Source organism: Zootoca vivipara, chromosome 5 (assembly GCF_965207765.1).
Source record: "Zootoca vivipara chromosome 5, rZooViv2.hap1.1, whole genome shotgun sequence".
NCBI lineage: Eukaryota > Metazoa > Chordata > Lepidosauria > Squamata > Lacertidae > Zootoca > Zootoca vivipara.
The window spans coordinates 64441014-64460184 of NC_142588.1; the positions used below are offsets into that span (position 1 = coordinate 64441014).

The window sequence follows — 19171 nt, forward strand, 5'->3', positions numbered from 1 at the left end:
AGCCACAGCAAGCGCTGCAACCTTCTAACAGTTTGACTTCACCCTCAAAGGTGTCTCCTGAGATGGACGGAGGCCAACAACTCCACACAGGTGTGTTTTTTGTGTGCATGGAATCCTGTTTACGCTTTTTAAGTAAGCACATATTCTATTTTATGTGTACACCTTTAAATTTTGATGCTTCAATCAACTTAGCTGTTGGCTGGATTGATTAGGCATCGCAATTCTGCCCTTCCACCTCTACTTTTCACCTTCCCTTCACTTCCAAACTCCGCAATATTTCTTTCCAGATGAATCACTGCCGTCTTGAACTGAATTTGGTGGAGACAGAGCCTTTCATCTTCCTTCTTCTTTCTTTGCCCTTCCTCCCCAGTTACATCCACTAATTCCATTATTTTCCTCAACTTTCAAGCGTACCACATAAAACTCTTCTCTAATCAGAGGCATAATCCTGGGAGTAACACGGTGGCTCCGCATGGCCCGAAACAGAAGCGTGGGGCTTGTGTCTACCTGCCGCTTCCCCCTCAGCTGCCCTACAGCTGAGGTGAAGGAGGCAGAGGCGGACTCCGTGGAGGCTCTGCACAGTGTGTCCTGCCCTGGCTTGGCCCACGCCATGGGCAATTTGCCCCACCCCCATGGGCAGCTCGCCCCCCCACCGGGCACAGGGCATGCACCGCCCCAGGTGCCCGAGCGTCTGGCTACGCCACTGTCTCTAATCCAGATCAATGTAACCTTCTACTGATTGTTTTTTAGCATCTCCAGAATACATCCATTCCTTTTTAAACCTATTGCTTAAGCTTTCATTCATAACTATACTTCCTTCTTATCCAGAATGGCTGCTATGGTCATATCTATAGTCTGAGCATGTCTATCACAAATCCTCTTCCCACATTGCAATGGATAGTGTGTTTGAGGGAGGCAAACAGCTTTGGTTGTTTCTGTTGCCCCACTTTATTTTATTTTATTTCCCCCTGTGGAACCACTGCTTTTCCAGTTAGCTGTTGATAGCACAGTTTCCATGCCTGTGCATGTTCAGCATAACCTATGAAAAAGCCCACAGAAGCTGCTTTATACTAAGCCAGACTGTTGGTCCATGTAGGTCAGTATTCTGACTGGGCGCGACTTTGCAAACTCTGAGTGTACTTTGTTATTTGTAACTGGATATTCCTGGGATTGAATTTGGGATTTTTTGCAAGCAAAGTGTTATTTCACAGTTGGCATTATTTTGTGACATCACAGGGCCCTATTGCTTTCCTGATTATTCCGCCATCTTCCCTCTCATGTATTAGTCTCTTAGTGTAATCAGTCACGGTGCAACACAAGATCTAATTATAGCAAGTAGGAAGTGGGGGAAATAATTGGCAAAAATTTTGCAGCTCTCAAAATGCATGTCTGGTTAATTTTCCTTTAATCTCATTTTCACAAAATGATTCCACCTCATCTTCCAGTCTTCAGATCTGCATAACAAGTGCAATCAAGGAGACCAAAATTAATAACCATCCCCACCGCTACCCGTCCAATCACTCACAAATTAAATGTGAAAAGAGCCTCTTCTGCTGTGTATGTGTGGGAGCAGGGAGGAAGGGAAAGGACCCAACCCTGCATTAAAAACGTAAGTGCATCTGTTGTCCTATTAATCTCTCTGCATTACAGATAAATGTGAACTTGCCAATTAGAGCAGAAACAAATATTGTAATTAAATTGCTTCCTGTCTCTGTGTGTATTAGAGCAGTCTTTCTCAAACTTTTTGAACTGGGGCCCTCTTAAAAACTTTCCCGACTCCCTTGCCCCTGCCACCCAGCTCCCAACCATGTGAAAAAGATACAGACACCATCCTGGCATGTAGTTGTGTGGTGCGTAGAACCTGTGGCTGTATGTAAAGATCTGTGAAACATGACATGAGAGGAAGAAGAACAAGTTCTCTCTGGTTATTCTCCGGAAACCATTCCGAAGGATATATCGTAATAAGAAAGCAGTCTCCCCCACAAATCCACACCCAATGAGTGATGCAGAAGTGTAGTTTTTCTCCAAATTTCCACACGTGGATCATTTCTGTGCATTGAAGTTACAGCAGGTATAAGAAACTACTGTGCAGATCTAGGGGCTTAATGTGCCCCTTCAGACCTCTCTGTATCGCCCTTGTAATGCTCCCAAATCCACACACATTGTTGGGCATGCTCTGCACTCTCATAATGTGCTCTTGCCTGGCTGGAATGTGTTCTTGGGCTGGTATCAGCACCAGGCTGCGCACGAGGCACAATGAGGCAGCTGCCTCAGGAGTCTGAATCCCGTGAGACTTCTGGTGAGATCTTTCGAGAGTTCCACAAGATCTCACGAGCTCTCAAGTGGAAGCCACTGCTGCATGACCCTGGTAAGCAAGGCTTCAGTGGTGGATCAGGGGCAGCAGGGAAGTGGCACCTTCCCATCCACCTCAGGCGGCAAAGCAAGATAGGCCTGGGCCATGCCTAACTGTGACAATGGCCCTTGCTTGGCTGGATGGAGGATGAACAGGCATGTGTAAAACTTTTAACTCTGCATGGCTCGAATGTGGCCTCCTGTACAAAGGTACACTACTGGTATGCAGCCCCTGGGAGGTTGTCCATGAGGGAATGCAGCCCTGGGTTGGGAAAAGGATTCCCCACCACTGGGTTACAGAGTCCTCAGCCAGCTGCCAGCATCCACACCAGAGCTTACACTCGCATTTTGTGAAAAGTGGAATTTGGCTCAAGAAGTCTTGAGACAGGCAATACAGTACTGACCCCTGACAAGAGTACCTGTATGGTTCGTGTGCTTTAGGACACCTCTTGGCCACACCAGCCCTAAATGTCAATGTGTAAACTTAGACAACATTAAGTATACATCTCAAATATAGCTGAGATATAGTTGAAGCCATGATACCCTCCCTGATGTGAAATACAATGAGAGGCACGAGTTAAACCTCCCGTTAAGCTTGTTGAATATCTGTGGCGTAGGGTTTCAGAGACACCTTTCTGAGGAACACAAATTAGAAACAAATTAAGTTTCAGGGGGACTTTCCTGATGGCTGTGATCTTCCTTTCCTGAATTTAAATGAGTGATCTAGGTGTTAGTGGATTTGAGTCTCATTCCCAGCCGACTGGGCCATTTTGTTGCCTGAAACTAGAGTCCTGGTGACCCATAGCTAAGCGAGTTAGAAAAAGCACAGTGAACATCATCATTGAAATGTATATTAGACTGTCATGGAGTGATGGGCCATTGTCAAGGTAAGTGTGCTTATTTCTTACATCGCTGCTGGAGGACATTTTGTCTTTGCTGCTGAAGTGTTCTTGCCAAGGTTTACGTGGGGGGACAATTAGAAGAACAAGACATACTTTATTTAACTTTGGAAAGCAAGAGCTATTTTTATATATAAAAAAAAAAACACGCAGGAGAGTGTTTGATGTTACTATAAGAAGTTTCCCATTCATTGAACTGAACAGCAGATCTCTGGCAGTGTCAAGGTTTTATTTATTTAATTCAGCAAAGAATATAATAATTACGCAGTGTGCAGCTCGGTGGGATTCAGATCCATTTAATTCTTCTTCTTAAAGACTTGGTGGCACACCTGGTCTTCGCATGTCAGCTCCTACAACATTAAAACCATCGGTAAGCACAGACATTTCCCTTCCAGACTCAGAGAAAACAGCCAAGCCACAGCATTAGCCGTGGGGCTGGGCTGTTAAAAGGGAAAGAGCAACGTATTTTATATAACCAAGCAGCCAGCAAGCACTACAGGTTGCAGTAATTAGATTCTGACACTTGAATTGACTTTTACAAAGGATAAAAATGGGGAAATGCATAGGAATTGCTCTGTAACTGTGGGACGTTGCATTGTCTATTATTAACCAACATACTGTAATTTATTAAACTCACTGAAGCAGCAAGGAGATTGCAAAAGGAGAGAAGGAAAAGCTTTAAAGGTAACAGGAGGTAAGTATAACACTTTGTCAATTGGTTTCCCAACAAAATGTGGATCTTTGCTCAGAATGTTATACGAACCCTAACAAATCCGGCCAATGAGATTACTGGCCAATTCTGAATTTGTTTCATAACAATATAAAGCAGGTCTGGCACAGAGCAGGATAAGATTCTGGTTTCTGCAGGGATGAAATCAACCCAATGGTAATTTTATACATCTTATTGACCTTCTTTTGCTATAAGTGAAGCCAGAATTTTATGATCGTGAAAAGAATAGAAATGAGTATGTAGCTGCCTATTGTAAGTCTGTGAAATTAATCCCTCTTCCCTTTAGACTGGCCTCTCAGAGTTTGCAAATAGTCAGTTTTGTATTAAAGTGAGCTATGCAGGCTTGGATAGTGAGAATGTAAACAGAGGTAGAATGATGCAAAAAAACAGCAGCGGGATTTTTAAATTCTAAACATAATTTGCAAAGGTATATATATGGACATGCGTAGAAGCGACTTCTGGCGCTGCGGACATTTTGGAAAGGGGCACAGCGGCATCGGAAGTCGCTTCTACGCATGTCCGGAAGTGTGTAGAAGCGACTTCTGGTGCCAGAACATGGCCACCGGCAGGAGCTCCATAATCCAGGGGAATATGGGGTATTTTGCTATTCTGGACACCTGCGGGAAACGGTAAGAAAATACGGGGGTTTCCTGGGGAAAACGGGGTACTTGGCAGCTATGATCTGGATTCCAGAGGATGCTTCAAATGTTTTAGGGATCAGGGTGAAAAAGTGCTGCTTCTGGAATGGAACAGAATAGTGGGACTTAGAGGGAAGCGGAAGGGCATCCTTCAGGTGGGTGATTCAGAAGTCCACCTAAGAGGTTTGCAAGCCTGTGGTTGCACCTAAAATAACTTTGGATTCTGGCCAAGGACTGTAAAAGTGTATACATTTGGGAGGTAACATTAAACACAGTTGTTTAGAGCAGTGATGGGGGATCTAAGGCTTGGAGCCAAATATGGCCGGCCAGTACTATCTATCTATCTATCTATCTATCTATCTATCTATCTATCTATCTATCTATCTATCATCATCTATCATCTATCTATCCCTCAGGACTCCCCTGAGTCCATAACTCCTTTTCACCCCTTCCCTTCATCCCCACACTTCCAATTAGCATGGCTTTGCACTTCCTTGAGTGTTTTTGCCTGGCTAGAATGTGTCCTCCGACTCTGATAATGCTTCTTGTTTGCCTGGATGGAGAATTGAGAGGAGTGTGTGTGTGTGTGTAAAGCCTACTGTAAAAAGATAAAATTAACATTTGCTGCTCCACAAGCTTTTGCTTCTCCCTCAGCCCCTAGCAGTGGCATATGGCCCCCAGAAGGTTTTCATATAAGGGTATGTGCCCCTTCAGCTGAAAAAAAAATCCCATTGCACTAATTTTCAATTAAATGTGTTTAGAACGGGGATACGGAAAGTGTTTGAGAAAATTATTAACTCATCAAGCCATCCTGTTCTACATGGAGAAGATGTGCAAAGCCTTTAGGGATTATGCAGCTAGATCCATATCAGAGGAAGTAAACATGCAGGTTCATTTCCAAAAGCTATGTGTGTTTGTCTGCTGAAGATCTCCATCTCCTTTGCCTGTTCATTTAGCTTGTGCCTGTAAAGAGCTTTGAAAACTGAATTGGAATGCTTTGGTTCACCCAAGTCTGCCTGTTCCCGATTGTTCTTTTGAGTCCTCTTAATATGTAAACTCTCATTTATTTTTTCCATACTTCACTGACCGCTTATTTTCTTTACAGGCCCCTGTAGCGCCACTCAAGCTTACTACATGTCAGGCTTGGACTTCATTTACTAACCCAGCTGTATGAACTCAGCTTTTCCAGTGGCACTAAATTATATGCTTTTAGAGATTGTATATACCAGATGCCTGATGGTTATTCTGAGAGCAATTTTCTGACCTGCTTTTCTGCATCATTCTTCTTACAACCCTCCAAGAACATCTTTTCTGTAGGTAAATAATACTCCTGATAGCTTCAAATTAGGTAAAGGTAAAGGCGCCCCTGACCATCAGGTCCAGTCGTGTCCAACTCTGGGGTTGCGGCGCTCATCTCGCTCTATAGGCCAAGGGAGCCGGCGTTTGTCCACAGACAGCTTCCGGGTCATGTGACCAGCATGACAAAGCTGCTTCTGGCGAACCAGAGCAGTGCACGGAAACTCTGTTTACCTTCCCGCCGAAGCGGTCCCTATTTATCTACTTGCACTTTGATGTGCTTTCGAACTGTTAGGTGGGCAGGAGCTGGGACCGAGCAATGGGAGCTCACCCCGTTGCAGGGATTCGAACCGCCGACCTTCTGATCAGCAAGCCCTAGGCTCAGTGGTTTAACCCACAGCGCCACCTGCATCCCAGCTTCAAATTAGGCGGAGGCAAATATATGCCTTTGTTCATTATGGCAATGATATGCTTGGAAGGGAAGCCAGGCTCAGAATAGTCAACACGGGCAGCGGCTCTCTGGGGTTCCCAGCCCCCTGGAGACACCAGGGATTGAACCTGGGACCTGCTGCATGCAAAGCTACAGCCCTTTCCCCATGTTACTGAATTTTCCTGCAGTACCGCTATTGGTGTATTTTTCATGAATGATTTCGGCTCTTACCAGATGCAGATTGTCTCCTTCAATCCAGTGTTTCCAGCCTCTGTTATTCTTCTCGCCTTTCTGGACACAGATTAGTTTATCACCATCCCAGGTCACCAGCGTCTGCAGGGATCAAATGATAAAGTTCAATCGGAATAAACTGGAGTCAAGGTGACATAATGGCAGCATAGAGTTGGTGGGGGGGGGGGGGGAGAGAGGGAACACATAACAAGCAAATACCACCACCCTCCCCTCTCTTCCAGCTCCCCAAATTTAAGTAGAAAGCCTATAGTGTCACTAAAAGTGTTTTATGTTTTCAATTCCCAGCTATTTCTCCTGACACAATGATCCATAATATACGCACAAAAGGAGATAATTAAATAAAGGGAATTTATGACGGGATTTGTCTCCAGAAAGGGGAGCACAGATATGAAATTTGCATTATTCCATTCTCCCTCAGAAGAAAGCCACAAACACGCTGTAAAGCACAGCAGCAGGGAAAAGCCATGGATCATTTTAACAGCCACAACATTAATACATATGCACACACACTTCTGTTATGGATGCGGAGGGGTTATTGGGAGGGAAGAGACTGTCCACAGCAGCTTGGATTCAAAGCTTTTGCATAGGAGCACCTTCTAATATGTGAATGGTCCGCAAATTTATTTTCAGGCTAACCAAAACAGGTGTTTACTGCTAGAATAACGCTGGACAGAAAGGAAATGGAAGGAAGGGTGGAGTCAACCTTATCATGGTCAAACTACTATGAAAGACAGTGCTCTGTGTGTGAACAAGAGGCATATTGGAGCCACTCCTCAGCTGGAAGTGCAATAAGAAGAATGGGGATGCCCTGATCACGGCTACTATAGTAGTGCAGGCACACACCGGAGGAGATCTTTGAATTATAGTCTCTTTCTTCCTTTCTTTCATTTGAGTGCTGCTTCACTACAATTGTGATCAGGAGAAAAAATATGACCTCTGTACATTCTGTGGCTGTCTGGCAACATCCCACATTCTCTGCGCTGAAAAGAACAGATTGCAAAAGAACAGCTCTCTTTAAAAATAATTAATTCCTGAGTCTCCTGCAAAAACAGCAGTGTGTCGGTGGGGGAATATCGGGCAGAAATCATTCTGATAAGAAATCAGATAGAATTTATAAAAGAAATAAGATGCTTTTTTCCTACTCTCCGTCAGATAACAACAGTGAGGATAGGAGAAAATTGAGGTTATTGAAAGTTCAGGGAAGAGGGAGTTTTCTACCCGAGACAGGACTGGTAAAGGATAGCTTTGACAGAGGTATAAGGAGCATGCTGTGATGTCAGGGCATGAAAAGGTCACAGATAATAGGAAAGATGTTGGCTATGAGCAGCATGCTCCTCCACATTATCTCGGGGAGGGGAGAGGAAATGATTTGGCTATTGTAATGCTTGCCATTCTGTTTTAGCTCTGTAGATACCAAACAGTGTAGGCACGGATTAGGTTACAATCAGGAATAAAATGTAATCAAACTGGGGGAGAGGGAAGCTACCCACTGAAAAGCAGCTATATGGGAAACAAGACCTTGGTTTGAGAGTTCCCTCACAGAGAGCTCAATTCAATGGATGGAAATAAATAAATATTGTCTCAGAATCAGACCAATATCTTCTGAGAGACAGATCAATGCAATTATCTTCCTTCAAGGGAAATCCAGAGAGCCCCCACCCCCACCCCCAGAAGAGTGGCCGGATCTTACTGTCAGGAAAACAGTAGGAGCAACAACAAAACACAGAAACTAACTTTTCCATAATAGCAGAGCCAGCCCACCCATGAGGCAGACTGAGGCAGCTGCCTCAAGCTGTGGAATCCTGTGGGGTGGCACTCCTTGCCTTGCCCCTGCCATCACCTGAGAAGTGAGGAGAGGTGATGATGGCTGCTTCTGGCAAGATCTCATGGAACTTGTGATCCTGGCAAGTGAGGCTTCAGAGGGGATGGTAGGGCAGCAGGGGGGCAGCACTTTCCCATTTCACCTCAGGTGACAAAACTAGACATTTCATCCCTGCATAATAGGTCAATATGGGCATAACTATCTCACAGCTTGGTAAATGAAGAATAAACCTATGGGCATTTCTATTATTACAGTATTATTATTATTATTATTATTATTATTATTATTATTAACCAGTTACAATTTTGACGGCACTGCTTGTCTTCCCTATTGTAATTTTCTCCTCAGAACCAGAAGCAATGGAGGAACTAGGCAGAACTTCGGGTGAAGACATCCTCTCCCCTCTCTAAAACTGTGCAAATGTATCTATTAGGTCTATTAAATGAGGAAATTCCAAAAGAAAATAAAAAAGTATTCCTGTATGCAAGCACAGGAGCGAGAATGTTAATAGCAGCTAACTGGAAAACGGTTAAAGTACCATCTAGAGAAGATTGGATTAATAAATTGAGTGAATACCCTTTGATGGCAAGATTAACAGCAGCGGTAAGGAACCAGTCCAAGCAAAAATTAAGAAGTGAGTGGAAAAGTTATGATGATTACATGAAAAAGCATTGTTCGAAAGAGGACATGCTAACATGCGTTGAGTAGGAGATATGAAGAGAAATATAAAACAAACAGAGTTTGAGTTAGTATTATTAGTATTATTGCAGAGCTTTATAGAAAATAAATGCACGAGTGAATATCAGAGTGGAAATGGAAGTCGGGAAAGTGGGGGGGGGAAGTAGAGGGAAGGAAAGGGTGGGAAGAGGGGGAGGGAATGATGTTTTGTTTTGAATATTCATTTATACGTTTTGTTTTGATTTTGGCATTCTTATAATTTCTATTATGTTCTGTAATTTTCTTTTATTTGTTTTTTGTTATAGTTTTGTAATGTTTTAATGATTTGAAATAAAGACCTTTTTAATTTAAAAACAAACAAAAAAACAAATGTGACTTGAAACACAGAGCTGTGTGCGTGTGTGTTTGACCTCACTGGATTTTAAGCCACTAAAGTGAACATACTCATACCCTCTAGCTGTGGAATGACCCTTCCTACTCAGGAAGGGCCATTGGACTCCACCAGACAGGAAAGCATATCAAAGTCTTCCTATTTGAGCAAGAGCATTCATGCATGAGCCACAAGGTCTTCTTGGCTTTTGATGTGCAGGCCCCTCAACGTTTGGGTCAGCTCGTGGCTCACAGTTCTGGCCCACCACTGACTATGATGCAGCCCTAACTAGGACGCAGCTTGCATCAGGCTCATTTGACTCCTGGGACTCAGCTATACAGCTGCAAATAAAATGTTTTAAGTGTGTTTTAATTGTGATATACAATGTGACACTAGGTGATGATGGTGAGCCTTATGGAAAATTCAATGCATTTCTTAAAATGCTTTTTTTAAAAGCATTTTCAGAACGGTTTTTATGTGTGTATGTCCACTGTCATACTGTGGTTAAAAAGTTCTCCAGAAACAGGGAACTACAGGGGGCTAACATAAACTTACATGAAAAAAAATGTGCCGCCACAGGTAGAATAGTCATATGCGGGATTTGCTTTAGCCTGTGGGGAGTCCAGAGGTGCCAGCGGGGGATATATAAGTATCTGGTGGAACCATGAGGAGTTGAAAAAATAATTCTGTCTTGCTGTCAACGAGCTGAAAAACTGTCATGATTTACATATGGAATAAATAGTTGCAATAGAAAAACATCCACGTTTTGAAATGCAAATAGCGGCTCCTTTATAAATAAACATTTTTTTAACATTTATAATTTGCTTTCAACCTGTTTTCTTGAATGTCAGGTGCTGGTGTTGACTGCTGTGTAAATGGAAAGCAAATCATAAGTTTCTACCTTCACCACTCGGTCGTCAAGCCCCTTGGTGTGCTCTTCAAATTCCTCTCCTATGGTGTAATTCAATTCATAGTTCCTGAAAGTGCTCAGTGTTTTCGTCTTGAAACGGTTTCCCTCTTGAATAATTTCTTTCGTTTGTGTCAGGTGGCTTGCAATCTTTCTCGTAGCAAGGCCAATGCCTGCAGACACACCAAGAAATATGTTAAGAATGGGCCTGATTAACTTCAAACATGCATTTATAAACAATAAAGTAATGTGTGCACAATAGGACTTTCTGCTTTTTGGGGGGTGGGGGTGGAGTATTACATCCTGGGTCGTATGATACTGCCGGTATACAACTATCCGATTCCATCAGCATAAAGATTACTGTTTACATAATGGAACTTTCCATCTCTTCTTTCCCCATGTGTAGCCCATCTGCTTTGGAGGGTTGGAGAGTCCCCATAACAGATTTAGAGGGTGCAAAGGGGGAGAAGGGGGGAAGGTTCCTTTGCACAAGCGGCAATCCTTGTGCTGATGGAACACATTACAGTCGTACCTCAGAAGTCGAATGGAATCTGTTCCAGAAGTCTGTTCAACTTCCAAAACATTCAGAAACCAAGGCGTGGCTTCCAATTGGCTGCAGGAAGTTCCTGCAGCCAATCGGAAGTCGTGGAACCTGCTTCGGATGCTCGGGTTCCAAAGGACGTTTGCAAACCGGAACACTCACTTCCGGGTTTGTGGCGTTTGGGAGCCAAACCGTTTGACTCGCAAGGCCTTCGTCAACCAAGGTACAACTGTACTTAGCACTGCTATGGAAAGATCACTCGTCTGAATTGCACTTGTGCACAAGTTTAACTGTTTAGTGGATTGTAATCTAAGGTAGTCCTCTGCACACTTATCAAGAAGTAACTCACTTTGGCAGAAAGCTGGTAGATGATATAGATATAGATATAGATATAGATGATATAGATATAGATGATATAGATATAGATATAGATTAGATATAGATATAGATATAGATATAGATATAGATATATTTAGGGTGGTATTCAACTAAATTTTACTTAGAGTAGACCACTTAAAATTAATGAACTTGATTGTGTTAAGTCTATTAATTTCTGCTCTGAGTAAAACTTAGTTGAATACCATCCTCAGTGACTAAAAGTGCAACCCTAAGTATGTCTACTCAGAAGTAAGGCCTGTTGAATTCAGTGGGACGTATTCCCAGGTCCCTATAGGACTTTTTTCTACACTGCAACTGTTCAATGTTATTTTTCTATTTTTATCTGACTAGCAATCTTGGCCATTGGACTGCTGGCTTGTGGCCAGATTCGCTGCATGAGCAAATATTGCCACAGGACAGAGTGTCCTGACTGCTGAGATGCTGCAGGGACATCTTGGCAAGTGGACAGGTGGTAGTATAAACATTTAAGATCTAGGTGCAACATGCCGCTTACATCATTTTAACATGGTCTCAGTGACTGGTGGGGAGTGGGGGTGAGAAGTCCCTCTTGTACTTAGGAAAAATAGTGTGGCTAATGACCCATAAGTACAATTAAAACAACCTTCCTTGCTTGAACAATCAACCCTCAACAATTTATGATGCAGACCAGGAGTTAAAATACAGGCACAACTGTGGCACATTTAGGGCCACTTCTCTGCTGTTAATGCAGAGATGCCCTAGCTGGGGAGGGGGAGATATTTTCCAGAAGCACCACCTGTCTTTCAGGTTGTTGATTATGGCACCAAATTGGGAGCACAGAGAGCTTCTTATAAACGTTACCATACAAGATTCAAGCTGCGGTCCTATGCACACTTTCCTGGGAGCAAGAGTTAGTCATCCTTACCTTACTCCTCAGTAGATGTGCATAGGATTGTACTGTAAAGTAGGTTTTCTGACCCATTTGCAGTTTAGGTCAGTGGAAATCACATGTGCCTTTCAGGTATAGAATGCCTGTTCAATGATCTCTCATATATAGCACAGGCATTGAAATATGACCGACAAATTCTTTTGTATGGTAGAAAGAGAGGAGAAAACCTCCAAAGAGAAATGTCTGAGATAAAACGTACTTGCTAGGAAGCATATTCCACTGTATCCACTGGGCTTACTTCAAAATATATCTGCTTAGAAATGGCTTGCTATAAAGGCAAAAGTTAATGTTGAATTAAATCTTATTCATTTATTTTTAAATTAAATGTAGAACAAAGTATCCCACCAATTCAAAATTCTTATTTTTATATTTACCTAAAGCAACCATGTAACCTTCGAAGTTGTCATTGGATACCATCACCCACGTTCCAGTGTAATCAACAGGCATTGCGGCTAGGATTTAAATCCAGGGATGGCTCAGATATGGAACTTGGAAAGGAGAAAGAGCTTACCATAAGTCTGTCCTTTTTATATCTCTTTGGGTGAAGTTTACAGTTTCCAAGATAATAAAGTCTAAGGGTCAGCGAGATAACCTAAGCAGAACTTTCCCTTCATTACCAAGGTTCGAGAGGACAAAGCAGAGACAGCAAACAGATTTCTGAGGTTAGAAGTCAGGGAGAAAATGATGTTGCAATGACCTTTGTAAAATATAAAAGAAGGGAAGGGAAACATTGATAGGAGCACAACTCTGGAAGATACATAATAGCAAGCTATACGAACCTGATTGTGTGTATGTGTGTGCTTATTCAGAATTTCCTTAACTCCTGTTTACATTCTGTGGATGTTCCGGATGTATGAAGAATCCGACATTTACTTTTAATAAAAATGTTCATGATGCTGTGTCATCCAAACAGAAAGAAAGACACACTAATCACATAAAGGACAAGAAAAGATCTTCTGCAAGTTGAAGGCTGATTGTAACAAAGGCGCAACCAGCCATTCCCTGCCTGTTTTGAGCTCCAAGTCACCACTTGTGCAAATGTTTAGTGCTGGGATAGTCAATGTGATGCCCTCCAGATGTTGTCAGACATGGTAGGAAATTAAAATGCTGGGTTCCTGCCTGGGAATGATTAGATCATTGATGCTGCCTGTTACTGCAACTTGACCACCACACCCCTCCAATGTAGGAGGTGGTCCATTCCTTCTCTAGGGTAGCTGGGAAATGAACTAGTAGGAGGGACGAAAGAGGCATTTGTATTGTTGAGCCCTAGCAGGGTGTTTGGGCTCCAGCAGCTGTCCAAGGAGGCCTGGTGCTGAAATAGACCCTACTACTGCTCACCCACACCAATCCTATGACATTATGGTCCAGACTGAAATAGCAACCCCAATTATAGAAAAGCTAAATACAAATATATTGATTGTATTTCCATTCTGCTTTCCACTGAAGTGAATCCCAATACAGCTTACAAGCCATAAATAACAGCAGCTGCAGCACTGAACACCAGCTGTTGCAATGCCTGGGCCATTATGAGCTGACCCCACTAAGACGGGTAATAAAATTAGGAAATCCACAAGAAAACAATTATAAGTAATTGTAGTCTATACAAAAAGATGAACAAAACAGAGCTAAAAAGTAGTCTAAAAGTTGCTGCCTTCACCCATACTCCACCACACCTGCTATCTCAAATATCAGCTACTCTACTCAATTCAATGAAATACAATGCCTCACACAACTCTACCTGGCACACTGCTGACTTATGACTGCAAATTGCTTGCTTGCACATTTGTGGTTCCTCAGTTAGGCTTTTATGGGCCCCTTTGTGAGTAGCTTGCGGTTCCTTTGGTGTGATAATGTTGGCGTTGTGGCCAGTGATCCACACAAATGCAAGGTGTAATATTTGAATTTTAACGCCTCATGCATCTAGTCTTGTTCTTTACAACTCTGTAGTCAAGGAAGCTGGCCAAGTGACCCAGTATCGCGTGTTCAGGTGCTGTCTTGCCAAGTTGCTTTCCTTATGACTATAATAACGCCATCCAACAACACAACCCTGGAAGCATTTGCTTTGTCACTTTACAGCAGGGCTCAGTAGCTTCCTTCTGGATGGAGATTCCGCTGAGGTCAGCTTCAGGTTTCATTAAAGTGACTCCTTGCTATCACAGGTCTCCAGATACAATGCTATTTTCTTTCTGCTTGCAGCTGCAGACATACCGAAGGATGGCAGGGGAAGCTTATATCATAAGATGTAGGCACTTGTCAGGAGGTCTCTGAAAACAAATTGTAACATACTAAAAGCAATACGGGAAGCTACTTTCATGGCATTTTGAAGTAAGCAAAGAGGCAGGAGAACTTAATAAACCCCTGGGTAACTTTTTATTTCATTGAAACTAAGTGATACTTGAGAATGAATCCCATGACATTGTGTGGAAATGCCCTGCTTTCCTCAATGGCTTAAAGAGGTATTTGGCTCTACTAACCAAAAGATCTGTTGCCAAATACATGGAAAGCATAAAAAGTGGAGTTGAATCTCACCCTCTGAAGTCGCAGGAAATGTGGCATTCTCCTGCTGTCCCACACTTTCTCAATCCTAAATCCAGAGATTCCCTATGCAATTGGTGTAGCTTTCCTGTTCAGATTTTCAAAGCATAGGGAATCTCCAGATCTAGAAAGCACGAAGTGTGGGACAGCAATTGTTGGAGGAGGCTGCTGCATGGACCAGGGGCAATGAAAAGGAGGTGTGGGGGTTCAGAATCCTCATTAAGTTGAGATATGGGTGACCCTCTGTCATATTTATTAATGTCAGTGGGGCCACTCTGGGTAAAACTCAGTTGCATAACACCCATGAGAAAGCTGGGCAAACTGGATATGCTCAGCAAAGGGAATGTTAGAGAGACACATCAGTATTCACACACACACACACACACACACACACACACACACACACACGGCTGGCTCTAAGGCAAAGCTGGGTGGCGCAAGGCGCCAGGGTGCCGGGCCGCCAGGGGGGCGCCACACTGCTGTGCCTGCGGCAGCCGTGCTGGGTAAGGGGGGGCGGGGGGCACTGGAAGGATCTTTGCACCACGGCGCCAGGGCCCCAGATATGCTTAAGACGGCCCTGGACACACACACACACACACACACACACACACACACGAAAACACGAAGCATCATTGCATATTTTACGAGCAAATTAACAAGTCAGAAAAATACCCTGACAATTAAGATTAGCAAGAAAATGGGACAGAGACAGTTGAAACAGAGGGATTTTAAAGCAAAGGCTGGATGAAATTCTGGCAAGGATGCTTTTGGGACAATGCTTTCTGCTTTTGAAAAAAGGTTTCCTCTCAAGTGAATTGGAAATTTTCATAAAGGGATTTTCTTCATTCATACTCGGTATGTAATTGTTCTTAATTGCTAATTTGTAGCTGGTTTCCTTCGAGGTACGGTATGTGGGTTTCTTTTTCTTTGTTTCTTTCAAAAAGATGAGCTGTATTTCAGGAATTCCCTACACATGTATTTACTCAACTCTAGCACCAGCTCCTTTGTGCCTTCTGAGGCATGGGTATAATTAGAAGCATTGCTATATATCCCACCAAAAAACAATGTAAACAGAGAATTACTGAAAATATGGAGTAATGACTTTAACAGACGGTTCTGCTGAGATTTTACAGTGAAGGGTTGCAAGGGCCTATGAAGAGACACCGCAGCTCAAGGGTCAATACTATGATAGGCAATAATGCCTCCACCAGATTCAAAAGTCAGTCTAAATTGCACAGACCCCCACAGACTCCAGAGGCAGGTGCTGCTAACACAATATTATTTGAGGGCTCCACTGGAAATACTTTATTTTGCAGGTCATTGATCCAACAGAGTCCTAGTGGTGTGTTTGGGCAATGAACTGTCAACTAAAATGATCTGTGGGGTTGGTGCAGTCACAAGTTCACTTGCTACAAGACCTCCTTTGGCATTTGTGATAGAAAGCTCTTGCTGGGAAGCCATTTCTAAGTGGGGGAAAATTATTATTGCTGTGCATTTGTCTATATATGCTTACAAAGCTGCAGTGGGCAAGTTCCAGTCATTTCACTGAGTTTCATATATGCTCTGCACTTAGGATCTTCCTGTTACTCTTTAGACTGTCAAGAAGAAGAAGAAGAAGAAGAAGAAGAAGAAGAAGAAGAAGAAGAAGAAGAAGAAGAAGAAGAAGAAGAAGAAGAAGCCTGGAAGCAAATTTGCTATTTTGTTGGTGATGATTCATTAACTCCTGCTTAACTTCCTCACAGGGAACACTTATTGATGTCAATGGGACATCTATGTAGAAAAACTGCAGGCCGGGCTCTGTGGTTATTTTCCTTTTTCTAAGCATGGTGTTAAAATTTAACTCCAAATCCATAGCTTTATTATACTTCAGAGTCAGATACAGTTATCTCACTATAATAAATCATTGATCATTAGATAGAGAAGGAGCACAGGGTCTTCCACACAAGCACAGTTGGTGTGGTGGTGCTGTTCTACAGCCCTCCTGACAACAGGGTCACTATGCTTCCTGGGCAGGGAAGGAGTGATGTTGGGGCTAGGTGAGCATTCTGGCAGAACCAACCTGCACCCCCTTGCCAGTGTGTCCACGCAGCCCCAGCCTTGCCACCTTTCTTCCTTCCTTTCCCCCGGAGCATATCAGCTGTGGAGCAGAGGCACTGATCCTGTGAGGTGCAGAGTACTTGTCTGCAAGTGCGCCTTCCCCACAGAGAAGCTGAATGTGAAGGAAGGCCTTGAAGCCTTGACGCCTCCACTCTCATGGGGGGAGGCGGAGATGCCGTATTCCCCCTTCCCCGCTCCCATCTGGCCCCCAGGACAGATCACGGGAGCTGTGCATAGCCCTAATGTACAGTATAACTTCTCAACCCTTGATTCTAGATTCAGATAGGTAGAAGTGTTGGTCTGACGCAGTCAAAATATAAATAAATAAATAAATAAATAAATAAATAAATAAATGTAAAGGTAAGGGGACCCCTGACCATTAGGTCCAGTCATGGATGACTCTGGGGTTGCGGCGCTCATCCCACTTTATTGTAAAAAAATAAATAATTGCCCAGTAGCACCTTATAGACCAACTAAGTTTGTTCTTACAGTGGTACCTCTGGTTAAGAACTTAATTCGTTCCAGAGGTCCATTCTTAATCTGAAACTGTTCTTAACCTGAAGCACCACTTTAGCTAATGGGGCCTCCTGCCGCCGCACCGCCGGAGCACATTTTTTGTTCTCATCCTGAAGCAAAGTTCTTAACCTGAGGTACTATTTCTGGGTTAGCGGAGTTTGTAACCTGAAGCGTTTGTAACCTGAAGCGTTTGTAACCTGAAGCGTTTGTAACCCGAGGTACCACTGTATAAGCTTATACCAGAACAAACTTAGTATATAAGGTGCTACTGGACAATTTTTATTTTTTATTTTTTATTTTTTTTATTTCCCAACCCTTTTCCACCCTCAAATCTGGCTGCATGCAACTAGAGCAATGTGCAAACAGGCCATGAGCAGCTGAGCAACCTGTGCATGTTTGAAAAAGAACTGGTAGAGAACAAGCCAACTTAACAGCGGCAGCTGGAAAAAGAAGGCAATTGTTGTCTGGACAGCAGATTCAGGCTTCAGCTTTAGGTTCTGCCAGTCTGGCATATTTTCCTGAGCGCTTGAGCCCCCTTTAAGAGAGAAAGCATAAAAATCCATTTTGAAATCAATCTTTTGAAAATAAAATGGCTGGCTTCCTGCCACCAGCGGCTGCTAACTCATCTGATCAATGGCTCTGTGTCTCCAGTCAATTCCTTGCCATCCTTTCCCCATTGCCATTAATCCCTCTCTTGCTGACTTCAAACTTCATTCTCATGTAATACTTGGGAGGAAACAGAAGTAAAACTCAAATGAAGCAGTGCATCATTTGAGAAAAGGAAGATGCCATTTAAAAATAAATTGCATGTCCTGGCATTGACGGTGAGCAGGAATGAATAGCCCATTGGTCAGGTTTGGTTACGGACAACACGGTTGTCCTGGCTGCACCTGTCTGTGTAGAAGAGGCATCATGATGGTTAGACAAAGGTGTTGCAACCACCACCAGTGGGTTTTTTTTTAATGACTGGTGTTTGCAAAATCTGGAGTACTGACAGGGGTTTATTAGCAGTGGTGCAGTTAGGTAATTTTAGACTCTGGACTTAACTATCTTCCTCTCCCTTTAGATTGCAATGTGTTACTTGACTTACTTAAAAATGTGGTGAGCCAGCATTGCTACATTTGAGGGTCCTCCTGCTAATTCTGGATGAATTCTGCCCTGTCCTAGTGGCACAACCATTCTTTCATTCTTAATGATAGACCTAGGTAGTATGCAGCCTCTTTCTTTCATTGGGTCCTTCCATTGGTATTTTGTTTAAACTGTGTTTTCAGATCGTGCAAACAGTGGGGAACCGATGAATCAAAGGCACATCGTGCATTGCCATGGATCTGCATGTTGCACCGAAAGATGATCAAAGAGACTCCTTTGGGAGGAAGGAGGGGATAGAATCTTAATAAATGAAATGAAAGAGACAGTTGTAAAAAAAACACAACCCACAGTCTTCTTCTGGGTTTGTACTGGTTTGATTCCTTGGCCAGACTGCCTCCAGATTAATATCTGATGCCACCATTAATAAATCCAAATAGAAACACCAAGCTTTCATGCACTGTTTGGATTCCCCCCCCCTTGCAGAAATCAGACATTAATATCTATATTGTTCTAATTGTATTTATTCTGTGGCAAAGTTTTCTAATTGCTGCTGCCAGTTTCTATCTTCATCAGATAAAGGTTACAATATGCAGACATTGAACTGCACAACTGATGGATTGCTTTTGAACGGGAAGATTCCATAGAAAGCAATATGGTTCTTTCACCCTTCTCCTACCTCTATGACAAGCATAATTTAACTAAAAGGATATATA

At 43.0% G+C, this 19171-nt stretch overlaps 1 protein-coding gene across 1 annotated transcript; it reads right to left on the reverse strand.

The window, feature by feature from the left end:
* Nucleotides 1-3471: 3471 nt before the first annotated feature.
* On the reverse strand, nt 3472-12847 carry RBP2 (retinol binding protein 2). Its single transcript, XM_035133416.3, has 4 exons — nt 12596-12847; nt 10369-10547; nt 6577-6678; nt 3472-3601 (listed from the first exon to the last, which is right to left on the reverse strand). Exons 1-4 carry the CDS (start codon nt 12666-12668, stop codon nt 3548-3550), a joined length of 408 nt encoding a protein of 135 aa, XP_034989307.1. The 5' UTR covers nt 12669-12847; the 3' UTR covers nt 3472-3547.
* Between the last annotated feature and the right edge of the window lie 6324 nt (nt 12848-19171).

Bases quoted from the DNA above. Each gene is read 5' to 3' on its own strand.
- RBP2 (XM_035133416.3), bottom strand. From the start codon at position 12,668: ATGCCTGTTGATTACACTGGAACGTGGGTGATGGTATCCAATGACAAC. The intron at 10,548-12,595 runs GTAAATATAAAA...GTGTGTCTGCAG, and splicing joins AGGTTACATGGTTGCTTTAG to GCATTGGCCTTGCTACGAGA. The intron at 6,679-10,368 runs GTAGAAACTTAT...TGATCCCTGCAG, and splicing joins TTGACGACCGAGTGGTGAAG to ACGCTGGTGACCTGGGATGG.